We start from the raw sequence: 21,803 nt of genomic DNA on the forward strand, positions 1-21,803 counted from the left end.
TTCTGTACCACCTGTACCTCCGACTGCCCGAGTAATAAGTTCGTACATCCCCGGTATTTCCCGATCGAATAACGACACGTGACCATTTAACGCACAAAAATGGCTTCGAATTTCTCTAATGGATTGCATCAACCAGAGCAAGTCACACAGTGCGAACAACCGGCAGACTCTAACTCTGCAATGTCCAATACAATGCCTTATGCTGAAGTGGAGAAAATCAGGTAAAAATTGTTAGGCTGCGTGGAAATATTTCATTTGTTATACTTAACGTACAATTTAATTGTTGATGTGCGATTTTCCAGTTAAAATCATCTTGCAGTTAAACAATAAAAATTGTTCTTAAAATAGTGCAATGTATTTTTGGTTATTTATTTCATTCAAAGGAAACATTTGCCCTAAATTTTTCAGTCTGATAGTTGATCACAAGGTTTGGCTGAAGCGTTTATCCTTATAAAATATTTATTTATTATGAAAGAGTGTTGTGAACCGTAATGGCGTAAAATTGAAGAATGCTTGTTTACTCTCACAGTCTCATTCAATGATTGTATCAATTGAATGCCTCTTTGCTCAATTTATGTTCGTGTTTGTAATGGTAATAATGGATTGCTGTTGCCTTTGTATCATGCAAACTTTAACGTAAACCATTTAGAGGTCGATGTCTTCACTTAAATACATTAAAAGCAAGGTTTTGTTTCAAACAGTTCAACTATGAAGTAGGTTATATTTCATAATTAATTGAAGTTCACCAATGATGTTGGTGAGATAATGGTACAATTTTGTAATGGTACAATGAGATAATGGTGCAATTGATGCTTACATTTTAGTAAAACCAATATTTTAATGTGTGTTAATAGCTTTGATGAATTCGATCTTTGCTGTTAAATTCATACTTAATTTATTAACAGTTGGTATCACCCCAACATGACTCGCCATTTATCTGAAGGATTATTAATGGCAAATGGTGATGACGGCAGTTACCTTTTAAGACCAAGTAAAAAATCTGGACAGCTTTCTTTATCAGTCAGGTGAGATGATGTACCTTTTAAATTTTGCAATTTAGTTTGTTAAATATGTCTGCAAAGGTCAGCAGTAGGTCTCTCATCAAGTCAAAATAAAATTATAGCATCTGAGAAAGCTTAATTTATCCATTGCAAGTATTAACTCTTATGGTGGCGACTTTTTTAAAACGTTGCTTGCCGTTTTGTTTGGTATTTGTTGCAGATCTGCTATGCTCCCTACAATTCATCAAGGAATGAAGGAATTTTTTTTTACTATAGATATTAACAAGTTCAATGTCACATTTAAAGTCAATACTAATATGTAAATGTTAAAAGCCTTTTGTATTTAATTGCAAAATTTTAAATACATTTTAAATTGAAGTAAATCTTTAGTTAATTCATCATTCTATAGTTGTTTTACTGCTGGATTTTATTTACAAACTTAAACATTGTATTGGATAATAAAATTGGTTAATAACAAATGGCAAATAATTTTTGTAGGTGTGCAAACTCCGTAAAGCATTTTGCAATTGGATGGGATGGTCAAAAATATACATTTGGCATGGGGAAATTTGATTGTTTGGCTGAATTTGTTGAACATTTTGAGAACAAACCACTTATTGGTGGTGATTCAGGTTTGATCACATTATTCATATTGTATGGTTTATTAGACAATTATGATGATTATGTCAGCCATATTTGTTTTTCAGGTGTCCTAACATTGCTGAAATATCCATATCCTCGTGATATAGAGGAACCAGACAATTATGACACTGTGAGAATTCATGCAGTATGGGGACGAGAAAGGGACAAGGATGACCATAAAGGCAACACTCCAGTTAGTATTCAGTTTTTGTCATAATTATTTCTCAAGTGGAAATATGATGCATTATTACAAACAGCACGGACCTACTTCCATTACCGACAGAAGACATTATGGAGCTACTGGAGCTCTGCCTCACCTCGACTTACTTCCAGTACCTAGGTACACACTACAAACAATTACATGGAACAGCAATGGGCTCACCCGTTTCTGTTGTAGTTGTTGTTACGGACGCTCACGGATTACAAACATGTACTACCTTTTTGGTTCTGCTACGTAGATGACACAATCACAGCACTACATGCAGACGAGATTGATGACTTTCACACTCCCATCAACAAACAGAACAGCCACATACAATTTACCAAAGATGTCGAAGAAAACGGAACTCTTCCTTTTCTCGACTGTTTATTGCAAACCATCACACACTGACCGACTACTAGACACATCATGTTACAACCCTACGTCACACAAAGCCACCAAAATTAGAACATTAACAAGACGTGCAAATCATATGTGATTCACCGGACACTCTACACAACGAAAACAACTATCTCAAACGTGTTTTTGACAAAAACAACTATAACTCTGACTTCATTGAACGCAACACTTACAAACACAACGAAACAAACAACTCAGCGACAATAGCAATGATACCTTACATCAAAGGTACGTCTGAGACTATCTTGCGTATCTTACGACCATACAACATACGTGTTGCACATAAACCAATCACAACGTTACGACAAGTTCTAACGAACATAAAGGACAAAGAACAAGTTGCCTGTTATGTCTTGACCTTATTATGATTTTCCCACTTGATAGATTGCTACTCATGAAGGTTTCCTTACAAAGCAAGGTGGTAGAGTGAAGGTTAAGTTTCTCTTTTGCTTATTTTATTGTTTCACATTTACAATGCAAAATATGATTACTGTTGAATTTGTTTCATATTTGAGTAGAGTTGGAGAACTAGGTATTTTGTTGTTGTTGGCACAGATTTAAAATATTTCAAAGCAAAAGATGTGAGTTAAATTGCTTAGCTTTTCCTCTTATTGAAACAATTTTTGCAAGACTTGTATGTATTTCAAATCTATTGTAGGATGAACTGCCACTAAGGACTTTAGATTTGACAAATTGCAAAGAAGTCTCTGAAGATCACACACAAGGCAAATCTAATTGTTTTAAGTATGTAAACGTTTTTTCTGGTCATAATATATAACTTCTGTTCAATGGCATTCCATATTGCACATGTTATAGAATTGTAATGCCTAGTCGAACCTTTTATTGTTATGCAAGTACAAGACAGGAAGCTGATAAATGGATGAAGTTATTGCACTGGAAAATGGTAAGGTCAACTAACTTAACTATATCCCTAACAGCAGCATATGATCACAAACTACTGGCAAACACCTATTTTCCCCCTTAGTTTTGACACAAAACCCATGAGTTTATAGAAATCAAAATTGTTAGCTGGTATATATATATTTATGTCCTGGGGTGTGCAGATATCATAAAACGGATGTATATAGACACTGTTTAATGCTGAGTTATCACAAAGTGGATGTATGTATGTCTTAATATAATTAGAAATTTCTATGACAAAAGTAAATATAATGTTTTGCAGAACTAAATAATTTTTACTTTATAGAAACCATCAAAACAAAACAAGGCATGAGACAAACATTGCTATGATGTTTTTAGCTCACAAAAGTATTGATTACACATCTATCTGAGCAAATTGTACAGTTCAAACAGACATCAATTATTTATAACCTGTCCACATTCACATGATTTTTTTATGAAATTTCTTATGAATCACAAATCAGTTGCTGAATTTATAAAATTTGTACAAATGGATGAGCTTCTAAATTATAATTTTATGATGATTTTTTAATGTTTTATATTATAAAACAGTGTGAAAAAATTTATTTCATACAAAAAGGTAAAATATTTCTTTGTGTTTGCCTAAGTAATAAAATTTTACAAATATAATTAACAGTTGACAAGAATCAATTGTTCTTGAAGTGTCTCAAACTTGGTATGTTGAAAAAATACAGCGTACAACATAAAAACTTGTAGACTTTTTCGTTTCTTGTCTTTCTTTTTTTTCTCTGCTACCCTTCCTTCAACTATTTTAAATCCTAAGAAGGATCAAATCTAAGTGTGTTCAACACCTGTGTTTTTGAATGCATATGTTTGGTGACCATCATTTGTGTGGGAGAAACCTGAGGCAATTTCTTTACTATGATACCTTTGATTCGTAGTCGTGCCAAGCTTGCCTCTGTTATATCTCGACAATCTTGAACATTAAGATGCTGAAGTTGATGACAATATTCACCTACCATTCTGATAGCTTGATCTGTAACTCGCCAACACCCATCAAGCTCAAGCCTTTTCAAACCATTCAACTGTCGAGACAAAACATGTATTGACATATCAGTGATACCATAGCAACCATTAATGCAGAGTTGAGTTAATTTTTTACATGATATCACTAATGCTATCAAACATTTATCATCAACTTCCCAGCAACCACTCAGATCAATGATTTTTAGCGATTTGCAAGATTTTGCTAATTCTATAACGCTTCTTGACGACACCCATCGACATTCACGTAGATATATCTGATATAGATTGCTACAATAACGCATGGCGGTGAACAAGAAGTTTTCGGTTAGAGAACTGCAGCCACTCACGTTCAGCCAATTGATGTTGCGATTTCTTTGGAATAAATCAATCAACGCATTGTCTTTGAAGTTTTTACAGTTTTCAAGATTGATTTTCCTCAAAGAATATGAATTCGAGGTAGTGTTTACAAATGCAGTTTCTGTAAGAATGTTATGTATTCCAGAACAATCCAATTCTGTGCAATGTTTGAAGTAGTTGAGACACAGCTCGTTCGCTTCACGGCAAGTTCGTCGAAATCTGCAGATATCACGCAAAGATAGATAATAAAATATGTGCAAAAAAATAACATCTTGCCAAGGTAAGGATAACAATTTTGCTGTTGTTTTGTTCAAGTTTTCCATTTCTAAATTCGAAAATTGACGTCCTTTATAATCTTGTTACCAGTATTTCTGTATATTCCTTTGTTGCTCGGCCAACCATTGTATTCTAATTTTGAAAACCATTTGCATGTGTATGTTGTTTCCGAGAAAAATTAAACATCTCAGCAAATTCCTTATTTGAATTACTAAATTTAGACTGTTCATCGCATTTCGTGATTCAAAAGTGGTCGATAGGACAGTGAGCTCTTCTGGAACTTTTGGTAAGTGTTATTTACTATTATTACTGTAGTGCTAGGCAACTTTAGTTAACATTTCTGGTTTTGGAATCTTTCTACGTCTACAAGACAAAATAACACGTTGATGAAAATCTTTATAAGAAAGATTAACTGAATTTGTACAAAGGAAAGCTAGCTGTGACCTGTAACCCTGTTTGCCGAACAAAGTTTCCAAAACCCGTCCAGTTGTGTCGTAGAGTTCAGTGGAAATAGTTCTTAATTTCACTAACTTCTTTTTTGAAATACACAACAGTCAAAACCGAACTGTAAACTTTCTAAATTATAACTTTCATTTAAATGATTATTGTGCTAGAAATGCAAGAGAATATATTGAAATTTATTGAGTATCTTCTAGTACTTTCCGGAACCTCTCAGTACATAATTGATATTGTCAAGTTTAAATTGACCTCAACTCTCGACCTCACACGCAAATATTGGTTTTTGCTGTGGTATTTACGAACTTTATAGTTCGGTAAAGTGAATCGTCGTATCGATTGATTGAAGAAAAAAAGCAAAACTTACAAGGAAATCGGGTATGTGTGTTGTTGATAATTTTTTATCATTATCTACGTGTACATTGAGGTTTGAATTTTGAAGATCATTTGCCGATAAATTATACATTGTAGCTAATTCCCACACTCGTTCTATCCTTTTATCGTTATTGAAAAATTATTAGCTGCGTTGTATAAATAAATGTATTCAACACAACCCCAATTGTAATATTCACTTATAATGAATTTGTATTATTCCAACTATGTGGGTAGCTTGCTTTAAGCTATTGTTTACATCAAGTAAAAGAAAATTGGTTCTATTTTAATATATCTCAGATTTTTTTTTAAAATGTTATTGTATATAATATGGAACCTTTATAAGTTTTTAAATGTCTTGCATTTCGATTTTGCTGATAAAACTTGTCAGTTTCACATTTACTTTGGTTTGATGGTAAAATATAAATTAGTGACATAAATTAGGGACATTGTAGAATTAGCTATGTATATAAAACCAACAGAGGTATTTTGCTTCTTGACCAATATATAACTGAATGGAGGGTTGCGTTGAAAGTACCTTGAGATTTAAAATCTCAATTTTCCCACTTTTGTTCCCAGGCTCTCTATCAACAGTGCTCTATGAGAGAAACAAATCACTGTGCTCTATTTATAGAGAGCTACTCAATTCATCGGAATTTCTGTTCCATCCATTTATCACACAGATCAGGGTCTATCAGTTGAGCTATAGAGCTAACTGAAATTTGATAGCAAGTCTCATAAACATGATGTTGCACTGCTAACCTGCTCCCCCATTCTACCCATGCCATATTTAGTTTAGGTGGTTTTAGGCATTGATTTCATATGATTGTACAAGAGTGAGGATTTCTGAATGTCTGAGGTTTTGAAGACTTCATGTAAAATGTGACGCAGGCAACAAGGCAACTGTTGTAATCTTGTAATCATTGTAGGATTATTGTTTCATGGTTAGAAATTAGTTTTTGGGAACAGTATAAGACCAGAGAGCAGATTCATTATTGCTTATTCCAAGGACATATGTTTACAGCCATACAACATTCATGTAACGATGTCTATCATTAATATAAGTTTATATTAAATTTTAATTTTTAATCATCTGCATACAAAATCTCCATTTAATGAGTTTACACAGATTCAAAATATTGTAAGTCGACGAATTGTCGCGTTCATTGCTGTAAATTCATCCAGCTTTTAAGAGGACCATCTCGAAGTTAAGTTCAATGTGGCATTTGCCTAAAATTTTTCGTATTTCGACCCATTCCTAAAGCAACTCGTCCTATTGCCAGTGTTTACATTTGATTTATCGTAAAAGATATTATACAACATAGAAAGACAGAATATAAATCAAAGAATCGTAACAAAAATGTTCAATGTCATTCGGGCCGTGAGGAAATCGCTTTTTCACTATGAGAGCCATAACCAAAACAGGTTTGTGTTAAAACCAGATTTTGGGAAATTTTCGATTTGATAAACACATTGCTATCATCCAGTTTTGTAGTTTCTGATAATATACATTACGAAATAGCTTTCATTGCTAAACCTGACGTTGGACCTCTGTTCTTTTTCATATAAATGCTATGGTTTCAAACAAGTTTAAAAGGACAAAACAATATGGTACATATTGAACAACGTAGTCGGAATAAACGATTATCAAGAGTGCTTTCATTTGTATGTTTATTTACTATGGCATACAAATTGCTTTAGGTGTGTGCAGACACTGGAATGAAGAAATTTCTCATCTCTAAAAATCTCTACCTGACTTTCAAGTTTTTTTTTGACAAAGCAGAAAACTCCATATGCACAATGTTTGTGTTCATTATGTCATCGTGAAAAGGCAGTGTTGCCATTTATCTTTATACTATTGCTATTTATTTGCCCAAGTGTTATTATTTTAAGATGCACTACATTCGTGTGACTATCTGTTTCATTTCAGTATGCCCAGTTACCACGAGAACTGTGGAAAACCTGGACCCAATAGCCTCTCATACAATCCACCACCGGAATCAAGAATATTCAAATCACGTAGTGCTCCTGCTTCGCCTTTTTTTCACCGTTCACAGCCATTCAATAGATCTGCAAAAGGTTCCGTGAGTTTTCGGGAGCCAAGACAAACTCGTGCTTCTTCACTTTTACGTGAAAGCCAGAAGCGTAAAGCTGAGAAATATAAAGCAGACACGAGCTCAAAGCTGGGCAGAAGCAAGTCGTTCACCAGTAGAATTACATCGAAACTGCACGTCAGAAGTAAGACGAAAAGTAATTTTTTACTCTTAGTTTTTTTCTCGCGTAATTTACTCGCACGCTTCTCGACTCTCGAGCTCTCGAGTCGTTTTGCCCACGTCCCCCGTCACGAGACGCGTGTATACCCACGCGTGGAGAAGTACGTTTGCGTAGGCAAATTTGAATTTGTACGTGCAAAGAAGACCCCATTGAAACTGGTCTTGGAATTTCGGCTTTTTGACAGTCATTTAAAATCATTTTGCTCATCGTTTAACTGATGCCAAACTGCCCAAGGTGCAATAAACCTGTATTCTTTGGTAAGTTAAAATTTGTATTCAAAAGAGGCATTTCTTGACATTTCAATTATCGGTGTGCCATGTTTAACGATTTTGTGTTTAATGTAAGTACTGAGTAAATATTGAATATTTAAAGGATGAATTTTTCGTGGTTATAAAATTAGAGATGAGCGAATATCTGTTGCATTTACCACCTTAGCCGAACAGAAGAAGTCTTTGGGCAAATCCTGGCATCCGAAATGCTTGAAATGTGAAGAATGTGGAAAAGTATTAAACCCTGGTCAACATGCGGAGGTAGCTACATTTTTATTTCGAAAATTTTGATTTTGTGTAAATCTAAGTTTCTTGGCATAATTTGTAATATTGGCCTTGTAACTTGATAGGAAATAACGTTTTATTTGAGTGAAATCTTTGGAATTAGGGTTTGTTTCCTTCTGTATATAGTTGTTTATAAAGTATTTGATCGTGGTATCTGATGCATAATTTTGACAACGCATCAAGCTTCATTTTTTAAAATTGAAAGAAGTTTTAATTGCAATCGTAGTATCTGAAAAGGAAGTGAGCTAGTCAAGCGAGGAAGTGCAGTGTTAAATATTTACTGAAGACACCCAGAGAAATTAAACACCAAAATTCTTAAGAGGCGACATTTGAAGACAAATAAACAGAAATCTCGTGACTGTTGTCATATGACAAACTAGTAAATACGTTTGCTTTAAGCATAAATTTTCTGGTTGTATTGAATAACCTTCACCGAACTTCGCCGAACTTCACCGTTTTTCTGACTACCTAGAGAATATGGGCGACAATTCTTCGCCTGTAAGTATAGCAATGTTGTGGTTACCTGTCATTCATCTACAGACTGTACGCTAGAAGTATTACCTATTTTACTTGCGAAATTTTTAGAACAGAGTAAGGGTGTTCTCTTTGTCGTTTATTTAGGTTAACATCATTAACATGTATTTGACACACACGTCGTACATTTTTTTAAATGTTTTAATTAGTGTAAATACATGTTAAGTCATTATTAGATTGGATAATACGTTTTGAACTGACACGTTAATGTATTGTAGTCATTATTCAAGACAGTATTTATATTTTGTTTTGGAAATTTGACCGGAGTCATTGACAAGGTTTCCAAGCAGGAAATTGAACTCCTATTTGCCTTTTACGGCAATTTAAATTTTAAATCACATTCAACAGCGACCAATCAAATGCAAGAATTGAATATATGGTATTAAATTATTCATCGCTGACCTCTTGTTTCAAGTATGTTTTGATGACTGAGACATCATGAAATATGGATTCAGAAACACGACATTATTTTCATAGACGATTACCCCAAACAGCTTCTACATGGCTGGTAGATATACATACATGTATTGTTTGATGTTTATTCATATTTATTATTTGTTTGCTTCCAATTTAAAACATGTATTTGCTGGAATTGTGTTATGTTTTATTTAATTTAGTTGTGCACTTTCTTTTCACAATTATTTATCTTTTGTGAACTAAGTAGGAACGTATTTTGCCCAAAAAATGTTGCTGTGTCGAAAATAGGCTTCCTATGTTTCTTAACTTTTGTTTTGAGTCCATTAAATTTTTCATACAGTCATATTACATGATGAAAATTAAGTAGTCGTCCTCTGAAATGACTGAAAATGTACTTAAATATTTATATGACAAACTTTTTTATGTTCATTTAGCATCGTGGGATGCCATACTGTAACATGCCATGTTACAGTTTGTTGTTTGGTCCTGGTGGCTATGGTCGTGGGGGAGTTGAGTCTCATCAAAAACTAGGCCATCAATCTTCCCTCACATCTGACCAATTAGCTTTAAGGTATTACATTTGTTTGCACAAATTATTCAAATACAGTGCTTTTGATCATTCTGTTGTGACTTGTTTTCCTAAATTTTATTCTTTGATCATTCTCCAGGAAAGAGTTGCAGCCCAAATTACAAGTTTATAATAACTACTACGAAGGTGATAAGAAGAAAGCATTGCAATTATCTAGTAAAGAGGTAAGTTATTGTTTAGTTTGAAATGGTGGAGTTCAAACATTGCTTAACAAATTAAATTGTGCAAAATTTGTTGTCTGTCAACTATGAGATTTTTGTCTAAAATTGCATTTTCACTGTTACTGTACAAGAAAAGTTGTGAAAGTTGAAGAATATGAGATGTTTTTATCGTAGGACCCATTATCTTCACTAATTTTCCAGCTGAGTCTTGCAAGCACAACAAACAATTTGCTATTTGTACTAACATCTTTCAGTTCATTTTATCAATTTTATTGAAGTTCATGACTTCATGTTTTTGTCATTTATTTGTAGGCAAATGGAAAGTTGATTATTGAAGGAGTGTTACGTATCTACTGGGGTTTAAAGAATCATGTCACTCTGGCTCCACTTTATATGAAAAATGGTGCAGCTCTGAAACTTTTTCATGTACAAAATTCTAAGTCATCAAAAAGTGAAACCATGAAGGTTTGTTGTTTTTTGAGAAGAGAACTAGTTAAGCTCTTTATATATGTTGACTTGAAGTTGACCAATTATACATACGTTACTACTCGTATAATAGTTGTTTTGATAAGAATGAGGTGTTTCACTGATTTTTATAAAATCTTTCCTAAACTACTTCACCATTCTTGTGGCATATTTTTATTGTGCTTTTAATAATAGGAGACACGTATTGTTTAGAAAGTCAGATTTCAAGCCATCTGCATATATTTTTGGTGGGAAGAAAGATTATCATGTTTGATAATTAAAATAATTAGTGACAATGAGTTTTATTTTGCTGACTAAAATAAAAAAATATATGAAAAAACAGGCTGAACTTGTCTAATTTTAAAATTAACATGTCAATGTCATCGATGATTTTTTTACTATTTTCAGAACAGAAATACTAGCTCACTTGGAGATGCAAAAGTCAGTTATACTCTTGGAAGAATGCCTTCAAAGCCTCTTTCAAATTCTGAGCCATGTGATGAAAAATTAGCTCGTCGACACACAGTGAGCTCTACAGATCGAAGAAAGAGGTTGGCTAAAATGTCTTTACAGGTTTGTTTTTTTTGCATACTAAGCAATGTTTATAGCTTCATTTTAATTTTCATTGATTGGTATCTTAGAAAATGAACCCTAATATCCAAGAAATATTTCATTGGTGTTGAACTATTAAAATTGCATTTCTGCAGCTCTTTTGTGTGGTATAGTGTTGGTGAAATTAAGTTTTTTAAAGAATGAGTATGAGGGTAATGCTTTGTGCACTTGGATGACAATTTTAAGGGACCCCGAAAATGACTGCTGTAATATGTTTGATTTAAGTACGTAAGTATAGCATATAAATACAGCGTGATTATTGTAGCAACAGTCAAACTATCAACCATAAATGCTTCCTATTAATAAATATGATCACATAAGTCAATAAACGAAACAAAACCTGTATTGAATACACATCGGATTGCTTAAGTGCAAGGAAGTCCCATATGAAAAGATAAACATTAAGCATGCAAAGCATGACCCTGATACTTATTCTTTAATATTCAGCTTAAATAAAGTTCATAAATTCAAATTATTGATTGCTGTGCACTTGTGAATCATATGATTACATAACTTGTTAATGAATTTGTTCCAGTGTTGAGTTTTTTAATTTTCAGCCGACAAGATTTATTCCAACCTATGGAACATCAACTAATCTTAGATTGACCAGTAAGATTTGCACACCAGATGTTGTGAAAATGATTCTGACAAAATTTCAGGTATTAAATAACACAAAATGATTTGTTAAAATCTTCAAAAAAGATTACGTATGTCAGTTTTGGCAGTGATGAATAAAAAATAGAGAACAAAACTATCTCTACACTATGTACCTAAAATAAAATCTAAGGTACAAAGTATTTATCAACAATAGTGAACAAGAACATATATTAAACTACTCAATATAATTTAATATAAACCATTGTTTGTGCTATGATAAATATAATAGAGCATAACAGGCAGAAATACAGCAACTTAATAAATATTATCTTGCATTGTGTAACTGTTGTGATGATTATTATTTATTTTAGATAACTGATCCTGTCGATAAATTCTCATTGTTTGTGAAATATGAAAATGGAGGTACATACCTTCGATTCCTATATGTTGTTCTTTTTTTCAATGTCAGTGCAGTTTTCTACTGTTGCATGTGAAACATTTTAGATAACATTTTGCTCTTGTGATTATAATTTCCTCTACCTACACTCTTACTTCTTTGTTAACTATTTTGGCCTAAAATCTCAATTATTCAACTATAAAATATTGAGATGAACATTTATCTCTCAGAAATCAAGCGACTTGGAAATAAAGATGGTCCTTTGATGGTTCGACTTCGTCTTGGTCCTGCTGAGGTAAACAACGAGGTTTGCTTAATCACCAAGTATAATTTTTTTTACTTGATAAAGCATTGTTTTCTTTCATAAGGATATAGCAAAAATTTTCATCATGGAAGACATGGAGGAAAACACTGTCGGACGAGAGGTTTGTAGTAAATGTTATCTAGTCAAAATAACAAAAGAAGATGTTAGGTGTTTGTGGATGTAGATTATCCAGGTTAGTAGAGTCCTGAGAAGGACTGTTGTTGTTAATGTTGGCTGACATTTTGACAACCTTAGAGGTAGTCAGAGTCATTTGATGACTACCTTAAGGTTGTCGAAACGTCAATCAACAACAACACCAACAGTCCTTCTCAGGACTCTACTAACCTGGATGATCTACATCCACAAACATGTAACGATACTCCTGGGTTCAAACCATTTACTTTAAAATAAAATGTGTTGTTATGGTGAAGGAAGGTTTGTGGTGATGATGAAGGAAGGTTTGTGATGGTGAAGGAAGGTTTGTGATGATGAAGGAAGGTTTGTGGTGATGATGAAGGAAGGTTTGTGATGGTGAAGGAAGGTTTGTGATGATGAAGGAAGGTTTGTGATGATGAAGGAAGGTTTGTGATGATGAAGGAAGGTTTGTGATGATGAAGGAAGGTTTGTGGTGATGAAGGAAGAGGTTTGTGATGATGAAAGAAGGTTTGTGATGATGAAGGAAGGTTTGTGATGGTGAATGAAGGTTTGTGATGGTGAAGGAAGGTTTGTGATGGTAAAGGAAGGTTTGTGATGATGAAAGAAGGGCTTTGTCATAGAATCGTATCATTTGGAGAACAATTTTTTTTAACCTCCAGTCTCCATTAAAAATCAATAGCTGTGTGTTGGTGATTACTGGAGACATGGCTCTACCATTTTTCTCATACAATGAATATGATGAGTGCTTTATAAAATCAAAAATCTCTGTTTGAACTCTGCATCACAGCCAAACTTTCAAAACTGTCAACTGCCCAAGTTGACAGTAATGTATTGTGCTAACAAACAATATTTGTAAATTTTCTCTCGTAATGTAAAGTCAACATCAATATCATGTCTACCTTTGATCTTTGTTTATCCCGGGGAAGATTGGAACACTTGTCATTTTTTTCATTTTTAGCATACTATTAAATTGTTTCTATTTGAATGTACATGTCTTGCTATTGTGTTTTAAGGTAGCACAATATTTGCAATTTGCAATGCCAATGTTGCAGTCATTTATTGTAAAATTTAATGAAGAGGAGGAGAGAGAGCTTCAGAAGATTAAAAACAGGTATACTTCTCCTCTGTCCACATGTAACTGTTCATAATATATGTGGTTTAGCATCAAAAAGTAAGGTCTACATATTTTTTTTTTGTGGGTTTGAAATGTTATATGTTCTTTGTACAAATTCAACTTCTCCTTGATTTCTTGAAACTTCAATTTTTCTTCACTTACAGATACAGTGTATATAAGAAGCACTTACAAACGATCATTCAAGAATTATCTTCAAAATCCCAATGATCGAGGAAGATCTCATAGGAATGATATATTGTCATATCGTAGGCTACTGAAGCCCCAGCGTCTCTGTGCAAAATGATTTCAATGAAAATTGTCAAAAATACCTTTTTGGGTTGAAGAAGTGCCAAGTGGCTGGCCCATAAACTTTGTGGATATTGTATAGTGATTTATAATGTAAATAACTATTTAATTTTATAATGATGATCTTGGTCATCTCGGTATTCTCTTTGACATTTCATATGCTGACAAAACAGGAATTCCCTAAAACTTACATAGTCCTACATACTATTTAAAAATCTTGGGTAACTTCTTGTAGTTTGAGGTACTTGCGGGATTCTGCGTGGAGCACGTGTTAATCGACAGGACTGAGTCGACTGAGTTCAAAATACCGGCTTTGCAAAGAATTTCGATATTTTTGTGTTTGAGAAACGTTCAAATGAAATTAGAACAAAGTATTGCCACACAATCAAACCTTGGGATATCAATGGAAGGGAATAAACGCAAAGTATGTGTTATGTTTTAATTGTTTTAATAGATGAGGTTTACAAGTTAAAGACTTGAAGTTGAAAGAAAGATAGTGTATATTGATGAAACATAACAAGTCGAAAGAAATAGTATTTTGTAAGCAAAAAATGATAGTACTCTGTAAAAATCAAACATTTTTATTCCACAGATTGTCATCAGTACTATGTTTCATCACCAGTTAAATATGGAGGCTTTTCAAAAACATTTCAAATTTTTTGACACACGTGGTGGCGATGTTGACATTATGACCAGACTGGAAAGTTAGCTAGAGATAAAATGTTAGCAATTTTGAGAAAACTAGGCTTTTACACGTAAATTTTGTATCTCTGGTGTGCAGTTCACGCACTTTCAAGTCTGAGATTGTGACAGATCATGAGTACTATTTTATTTGTTATGATAGAACAAGAAGGAATCTAAGAAAAGAAAAGCAGAAGAAGATATTGATGGAGAAAGAGCAAAGAAAGTAAAATGTAAAAGCAAAGAAGAAATAGAAGTAATGTGATGAAGTAATTTAGTTGTAAATGATGACACCTTGGATAATTTAAATTATTTAAATGTTTTGTATGGTTGCATTTTTTATATATTCCTAATAGGTTGGCATTTCGGAAAAAGAAGGGAAGTTAAAGAAATTTAGAATAAGTAAAAAGACAAGAAAGGTGTTAAAAGGTAAACCATGCAATAATATGTATAAAAGTTATTATGTACATCTTGATAGATTCATTGTATTTTTTTATTCAATGCAGACTCTCCTTTCATACCATTATTTTTTTTTGACATTTTTAGAACGTGGAATAAAGTTTTTATTTCCTATTCAAGCAAAAACTTATGATCTGATATATGATGGACATGATGTTATTGGCAAAGCACGTAAGTATATGTGAAATGACTGCAAATGTGTAGGCATTATCATAGTGCAGTGACAAAGATATTTTCTGTTTCATTGTGGTAGGAACTGGTACAGGAAAAACTGTAAGTTTTTCTTAATATGAATTATGAATTTGTTTTCTAAAGTATGTTTAATGCTTAAGATTTTTATCTCCATGACAGCTTGCATTTGCCTTACCTGTCATTGAATTACTTCAACAAAGTGAAACATCATCATTAAAACGAAGACCACCCATGGTTTGAATGCTTTCTTTTGTTTCATTTGTTAAGTTGAGTTTCAATGCTGTAAATTTCTTAGTTGATTTGTATTTTTGTAGGTACTAGTTATGGTGCCTACAAGAGAACTTGCTAAACAGGTTTGATCTGAGTATTTTCTACACTTGAAGTATTTTATGTAAAAATTGTTAATGCTGTTATGGATTTCATACTTATGTGAAAGTTTTTAGTTATTGTTACTTTGGTAATATATTCTCAATATGTATATTTTGTTGCCAACTTAACCATTATGGTAAATTTCAACTTGCTTACTACGTACCTATCATATTGTTGACCTCTATTTATGGCTCTACATCACACAAGGTCAATGATGAATTTGAAGCACTGAAATCATCTCTTTGTGTTCACTGTATTTATGGCGGAATGCCTTATGCTCCCCAAGGTAATAAAAAGAAAACAAAAATGTTCATTAACTTGATTATTATGTAAATGAGTATTGAGTGTATTTTCAACTGCTTTGTTGTTTTCCATTGAGAACTCAGAACAATTAAAATTTGTTGAAAGAATGTTCAGTCAAGGAATTTATTATTTTTAATTAAGAATCAGCCATTAATTCTGGCTTGGATATTCTTATTGGTACACCTGGAAGAATCTTAGACCATATGAAAAGAGGCAACTTAGATTTGAGCAAACTGAAGTGAGTAAAATGGGTTTTATTAATTTGTATGTACTAAGCAGAACAGTCTTTATACTTATATGACAGGCTGATATAGATTTTATTTTTAATGTCGTAGACATTGTATCCTGGATGAAGTGGATCGAATGCTTGACATGGGCTTTCAAGATTCTGTTGAAGAGATTTTATCTGGTTCATATACTTCGGGTATTTTCACGCAGAATAAACCCATCTTGTTTTGTTTTAGAACTTGTATAAATATACATAATTTCATTTATTTAGATTCATCCCAAAAACCTCAGACGTTGTTTTTCTCAGCAACCCTTCCACCTTGGGTACAAACTACTGCAAGAAAATATATGACCAAAGATCGCCATCTCATCGATGTTATTGGAAATGAAAAACAACAGGCAGCAATCACAGTTGAAGTTAGTGTCTTACATTGTATGAAAATTGTTTTTGAAACAAGGATGCTAAATGTGTATTGTATAATGCCTGAAGTGTTTTCAGTAACCTTTTTGTAAATAATTTTTCATACATTCTTTTCCAGCACAAAGCAATAAAATGTCCTTATCATGAAAGAGCGTCAACAATTGGTGATGTTATTCAGGTGATTGTTACTCTTCCTTAAAGAAAATTGTCCTTCTATTAATGATTTTGATCATCACACAGTATGAAGGGAATTGTTCCTTTCCTCGTGATGCCATTTGTCATATGCAATATTTTGTTGGTCATTTTTGTAGGTTTATTGTGGTGCACACGGTAGGACAATTGTTTTTACTCAAACCAAAAAAGAAGCTAATGAACTTGTATTGGATTCAATATTGAAACAGGTAACTAATCATTTTTATCTGATTGATTAAATAAACTGACATTGGATCGTTTATAAAAGTTGAAAATGAAGCATATCTTGTATTGAGAATTTAGTGAAAACAAGAATTAAATCTTGGCTTAAATTAATTGTGGATAAAATTCCAAAAAGTATTTACCGTTATATAGATGAATATTCAATTTCAACTTGTCCTTTGTAGGAAGCACAAGTACTACATGGCGACATCCAGCAAAAACAAAGAGAACTTACGTTAAAAGTACTTTGATGACCGGAGTTATAGATTTTTGTGAGATGACAAATATTTCTAAACCTGATTATGATTATTTTTAGGGATTTCGTGAGGGCAAGTTTCGGTGTCTCGTTGCAACAGACGTTGCAGCTCGTGGTTTAGATATTCCTGAAGTGGATTTAGTTGTGCAATGTGAACCACCTAAGGTTTGTGATTTGTGATACATAAATCTATGGTGAGGTGACGCTCTGTTCTGTCCTTACACTTTTATGACCATTAATCAGTAATCAGTTTTGCATTTCTGACCATATGATGATATTTATTCATATATTTAGGATGTTGATGCATACATACACCGTTCAGGAAGAACAGGACGTGCACAGCGAAGGGGTGTGTGTATCATCTTTTACAAACATAATCAAGAAGGCCTATTACAAATGGTTGAACATAAAGCAGTAAGTATTTTGCTGCAGCCATCTTAAATTTGATGGGCTTTTTTTTGTCAGAGTGCAGCTTCTGAATCTTTTACAGAGATAGCTGGGTTTAAAGCAAGGCTTAAAATCTTCGATGTATGTTGTTTCTTGATCACATTTACAGAGACGTATTTGTATGTTGTGATGAATATGATATGTTTCTATTCTACATAAACGGACTTTAATGTGCAATACAGAACTGCGATGTATACGTAATGTAACATGGGTTGACAACTGGAAAAGTTCTTTTCAATATTCAACAGTCATATACTGAACAATGCTTTATCAGTTGCAATGAAAATGAATTATTACATTCTCCTTCAAAAGTCTTTAGTTAAATATTTTGCAAAAGCCTTCAATGATTTTCACTGTATGTATGTATATAGGGAATTAAATTTACAAGGATTGGTGCCCCTCAACCTGAAGATATAATTAAATCATCAGCGGAGGATGCTAAAAGGTGAGAGATGTTATAATAAAATTATGTAGCAAAGGATTATTTAAAACTCACACAATCATCTAACTACGTAAATAAGTTCATGCCAAAACTTTTTTTAATTCTATGTTTTATGGATAACAATGTGGTAATTACTTTGTCCAGTATTTGAGAAAATAATTTGTGAAATTTCGTATGAACTTTTACGATATATCTTGAACGTGCTCAACTTGAGTTACCTATTTGCATTAAAGTGAATTTTCACTTTAGGTTTCTTGCCCAGGTCCCTAGAGACGCTCTCGTATTTTTCCGAGAGGCTGCTGAAGCATTGATTGTGGAACGTGGTGCTGTGGATGCAGTAGCTGCTGCGTTGGCTCATATTTCTGGAACAACTGAAGTACAATCTCGTTCTTTATTGTGTTCAGAGAAGGTAGGTTATCCTATGAATTTGTTCTTACTCTTGTCTGACCAGTGCTTTTCTCTGTTGTGAAAAAGGGTAAAGGTAGAACCTGTTAGCGAAGGCAGTTTTTGAAGTAACTTATCTTTTAATGTGATAATTGTATTTCTAGTTAAAAATGTCATTTTTATTGACAGGGTTACACGACATATATATTGAAACAAGAAAAAATGGAGTTGAGGTCTACATCTTACATGTGGCGAGTTATCGAAAATAATTTATCATCGAAAATCAAGGCAGAAGTAAAGGGAATGTCAATGTTGCTTGACCGATATGTTAGTTAATCGTTGTTTTTGTCCACTTTTTGCTGTCTACTTTAATGTTCAGGACATGGTGCTTTTTTTTTCTTGGTTATTCACCATAGCCAGAGTTATGTTCATGGTGTTTTGTTCTCTCTTGGTCATTCACCATAGCCAGAGTTATGGTCATGGTGTTTTGTTCTCTCTTGGTTATTCACCATAGCCAGAGTTATGGTCATGGTGTTTTGTTCTCTCTTGGTTATTCACCATAGCCAGAGTTATGGTCATGGTGTTTTGTTCTCTCTTGGTTATTCACCATAGCCAGAGTTATGGTCATGGTGTTTTGTTCTCTCTTGGTCATTCACCATAGCTAGAGTTATGGTCATGGAGTTTTATTCTCTCTTGGTCATTCACCATAGCCAGAGTTATGGTCATGGTGTTTTGTTCTCTCTTGGTCATTCACCATAGCCAGAGTTATGGTCATGGTGTTTTGTTCTCTCTGGTCATTCACCATAGCCAGAGTTATGGTCATGGTGTTTTGTTCTCTCTTGGTCATTCACCATAGCCAGAGTTATGGTCATGGTGTTTTGTTCTCTCTTGGTCATTCACCATAGCCAGAGTTATGGTCATGGTGTTTTTCTCTTGTTTTGGTTATTCGTAAATCATCACAGCTCTTACTTGTGATAATTATGCTTCATACAGTAAAACATACGTGTTTTTTTTTCTTTAAGGGGGTTGTCTTCGATGTACCAAGTAGTTTTGATGATGAAATTGAAGTAAGTTAATAAATCTTTTCTTCTAACGTCATTACATAATGTTATGTACTTATCAAACATCATTGTATGTAAATGCCTTATTATATGGTTCATATCTTAGGCGTCTTGGACGAAGCCAAGGGGTATTACCATAGAAAAGGCAAAGGAATTGCCTGAGCTTATTGCTCGTACAAGGAATATCTCAAATGTTGGAAGATTTAATTCGAACGGATTTCGCTCTAACAGCTATTATGGTCGGTTTAATTATAATCACGGTGATCGAAATGATTGGAGGAATGGAAATGATACACGAAATTTTCAACAAAATGGCAAAAAATAGGACAAAGTAAAAAATATTGAAAATATCAGAAATCGTACTTTTGCTTGTCTTCCCTGTCGCTCGTCGGGAAGATTACTATTATCTTATTGGCTGATTAATCTTAATCTTAATCCGTAAATTCAACATGGCGACTCGCTACCTCAACTTTGTGAAGTTGGCTAAACTTTCTAAGAGGATTTCATTCTCCACTAAGCAATGTATAACACATCCAGTGTCTTCAATGTTCTTTAAAACATCATTTACAACACGAATGATCAGTTTGGGACCTCGAAAGCTTACATTTGGTAAGAAAACCGATTTGGAAGTTATGATGAAAGAAATTAAACTTGCACGACATAAAAACTTTGTCGAAGATTTCCCGACTACTTTTTGCGCGGAACTTTTGGGCAATCGTTGTGACGACATAGATTATAAGATGGTACGGAAGAAGCAACCATTCTTTTTGCATTATCGTGTAGAGCTTTTGAAACAACGCGTTCATTTTATGGATGAAACAGGGTGGGAACATGTTCAAAAAAGGAAATCCATTGAACGTCAACCACCCGTCCTAATGTTATGTTTTGCTGACGAGGGGTTTGTGGCGTATTATGTACGTGGTTTAATTCCTTGTGGAGAAGCTTCAGATGGATCTACAAAACTTGTTTATTTCCTGTATAAATGTCAACCTAAACTTAGGAGTCACGTGTTTAAAATTGAAGAGAATTTAAATTTTGTGTGTGAACACTTGGGTACTACAAATGAACGTGCTTTGAAAATAGCCATAAATATGCCATGCTTTTTGTTATGGAATGTTGAAAAAGCAAAGGAAGAATTTCGAATCATGCATCGAGATTATGGTTTGCCTTCTGGTTACAATCTTGACTACCATACAGCATCAGTATTTCCTCCAATGCTACAAAAATCATCTATAGTGAATTATGGATTATTGACAAATCAAACAAATCATGAACTTGTGAAAGAACTCAATTTCTTTTCTTTCTCTGATGTGTTAGAAAAAAGTTTCTATTTGCCTAAACCTAAGCCTGAAGATTTATCCAACTTCCTTATCTATGCTTCAAGATGTGAGGGTGTCAATGAGAATGCTGACCAGACTGACAAATGATGATGTCCTACAATGAAATGCTTTTATCTCTGATGTTGTTGTGAAAATGTCGAAGGTCGATGCTACAAATGTGTGGTTTGTTTCCTTGATTGTCACTTTACAAAATAATTTTTTATTATACTTCAAGCATCTGTTATCGTAAATGTACAAAATTTTTCATCTGTTTCCAACACACTCACTGGTTGAGTGTGTACCATGAGGTAAGAGCAAAGTAAGGTTGGATAATAGTGTACACAAGGTGTACAAATGGCACTTCTATTGTTTGTTTTTCGAGAATGGAATGTGACACATATATATTTTCAGAAAGAAATCACAAAGAAAAAATTGCAAAAATTTTGCACTAAAAAACTAAGTCTTTTGATCAAATTCTTTTATGACATCCTGAAGGAAGTCATTTTTTAATAGTCAGGAAACAGGGGGAACAAAGTTCACAGATTTGTGAACTTTTTGCTTTCTTCATGAACATTTCATGAACATTAAAAGTTTGTGAACTTTTTGTAAACTTTTCAAAATTTTATGAATTTTTGTATTTTCATCATATTTTTTAAAGAAAGTAGATAAATCATAGGTCAATGAAAGGGTCATACTCATAGCTTGACAATTGTTTC

At 33.4% G+C, this 21,803-nt stretch overlaps 4 protein-coding genes across 7 annotated transcripts; 3 read left to right on the forward strand and 1 right to left on the reverse strand.

The window, feature by feature from the left end:
• The first annotated feature begins 93 nt into the window (after nucleotides 1-93).
• LOC124433588 (dual adapter for phosphotyrosine and 3-phosphotyrosine and 3-phosphoinositide-like) lies at nucleotides 94-3,710 on the forward strand. Of its 2 annotated transcripts, none has more exons than XM_046983381.1 (9): nucleotides 94-221; nucleotides 906-1,025; nucleotides 1,500-1,633; nucleotides 1,709-1,836; nucleotides 2,647-2,694; nucleotides 2,781-2,843; nucleotides 2,921-3,006; nucleotides 3,079-3,166; nucleotides 3,470-3,710. In XM_046983381.1, the coding sequence occupies exons 1-9, from the start codon at nucleotides 100-102 to the stop codon at nucleotides 3,494-3,496; spliced, it is 816 nt and encodes a 271-aa protein (XP_046839337.1). In that variant the 5' UTR covers nucleotides 94-99; the 3' UTR covers nucleotides 3,497-3,710. The 2 variants fall into 2 exon arrangements, with proteins under 2 accessions (XP_046839337.1, XP_046839338.1); XM_046983382.1 differs by having other exon boundaries at nucleotides 1,751-1,836.
• Nucleotides 3,711-3,749: 39 nt separating this feature from the next.
• LOC124433593 (F-box/LRR-repeat protein 15-like) lies at nucleotides 3,750-4,985 on the reverse strand. Its single transcript, XM_046983391.1, has one exon. The coding sequence runs from the start codon at nucleotides 4,848-4,850 to the stop codon at nucleotides 3,963-3,965; it is 888 nt and encodes a 295-aa protein (XP_046839347.1). The 5' UTR covers nucleotides 4,851-4,985; the 3' UTR covers nucleotides 3,750-3,962.
• A 2,960-nt stretch (nucleotides 4,986-7,945) lies between these two features.
• Nucleotides 7,946-20,118, forward strand: LOC124433591 (nucleolar RNA helicase 2-like). Of its 3 annotated transcripts, XM_046983387.1 has the most exons (30): nucleotides 7,946-8,162; nucleotides 8,341-8,435; nucleotides 9,845-9,981; nucleotides 10,079-10,163; nucleotides 10,473-10,625; nucleotides 11,034-11,198; nucleotides 11,795-11,896; nucleotides 12,206-12,257; nucleotides 12,462-12,526; nucleotides 12,600-12,656; nucleotides 14,956-15,048; nucleotides 15,149-15,221; nucleotides 15,339-15,422; nucleotides 15,505-15,524; nucleotides 15,603-15,677; nucleotides 15,758-15,796; nucleotides 16,020-16,098; nucleotides 16,257-16,353; nucleotides 16,451-16,539; nucleotides 16,615-16,760; nucleotides 16,883-16,942; nucleotides 17,076-17,165; nucleotides 17,364-17,420; nucleotides 17,495-17,599; nucleotides 17,729-17,848; nucleotides 18,253-18,326; nucleotides 18,573-18,732; nucleotides 18,897-19,034; nucleotides 19,730-19,774; nucleotides 19,875-20,118. In XM_046983387.1, exons 1-30 carry the CDS (start codon nucleotides 8,123-8,125, stop codon nucleotides 20,091-20,093), a joined length of 2,814 nt encoding a protein of 937 aa, XP_046839343.1. In that variant the 5' UTR covers nucleotides 7,946-8,122; the 3' UTR covers nucleotides 20,094-20,118. The 3 variants fall into 3 exon arrangements, with proteins under 3 accessions (XP_046839343.1, XP_046839345.1, XP_046839344.1); XM_046983389.1 differs by lacking the exons at nucleotides 7,946-8,162; nucleotides 8,341-8,435 and adding an exon at nucleotides 8,579-8,957; XM_046983388.1 differs by lacking the exons at nucleotides 7,946-8,162; nucleotides 8,341-8,435 and adding an exon at nucleotides 8,966-9,501.
• A 99-nt stretch (nucleotides 20,119-20,217) lies between these two features.
• LOC124433592 lies at nucleotides 20,218-21,773 on the forward strand. Its single transcript, XM_046983390.1, has one exon. The coding sequence runs from the start codon at nucleotides 20,218-20,220 to the stop codon at nucleotides 21,193-21,195; it is 978 nt and encodes a 325-aa protein (XP_046839346.1). The 3' UTR covers nucleotides 21,196-21,773.
• The last annotated feature ends 30 nt before the right edge of the window (nucleotides 21,774-21,803 follow it).

The sequence above is a fragment of the Xenia sp. Carnegie-2017 genome, unplaced genomic scaffold (genome assembly GCF_021976095.1).
Source record: "Xenia sp. Carnegie-2017 unplaced genomic scaffold, XeniaSp_v1 HiC_scaffold_13, whole genome shotgun sequence".
NCBI lineage: Eukaryota > Metazoa > Cnidaria > Anthozoa > Malacalcyonacea > Xeniidae > Xenia > Xenia sp. Carnegie-2017.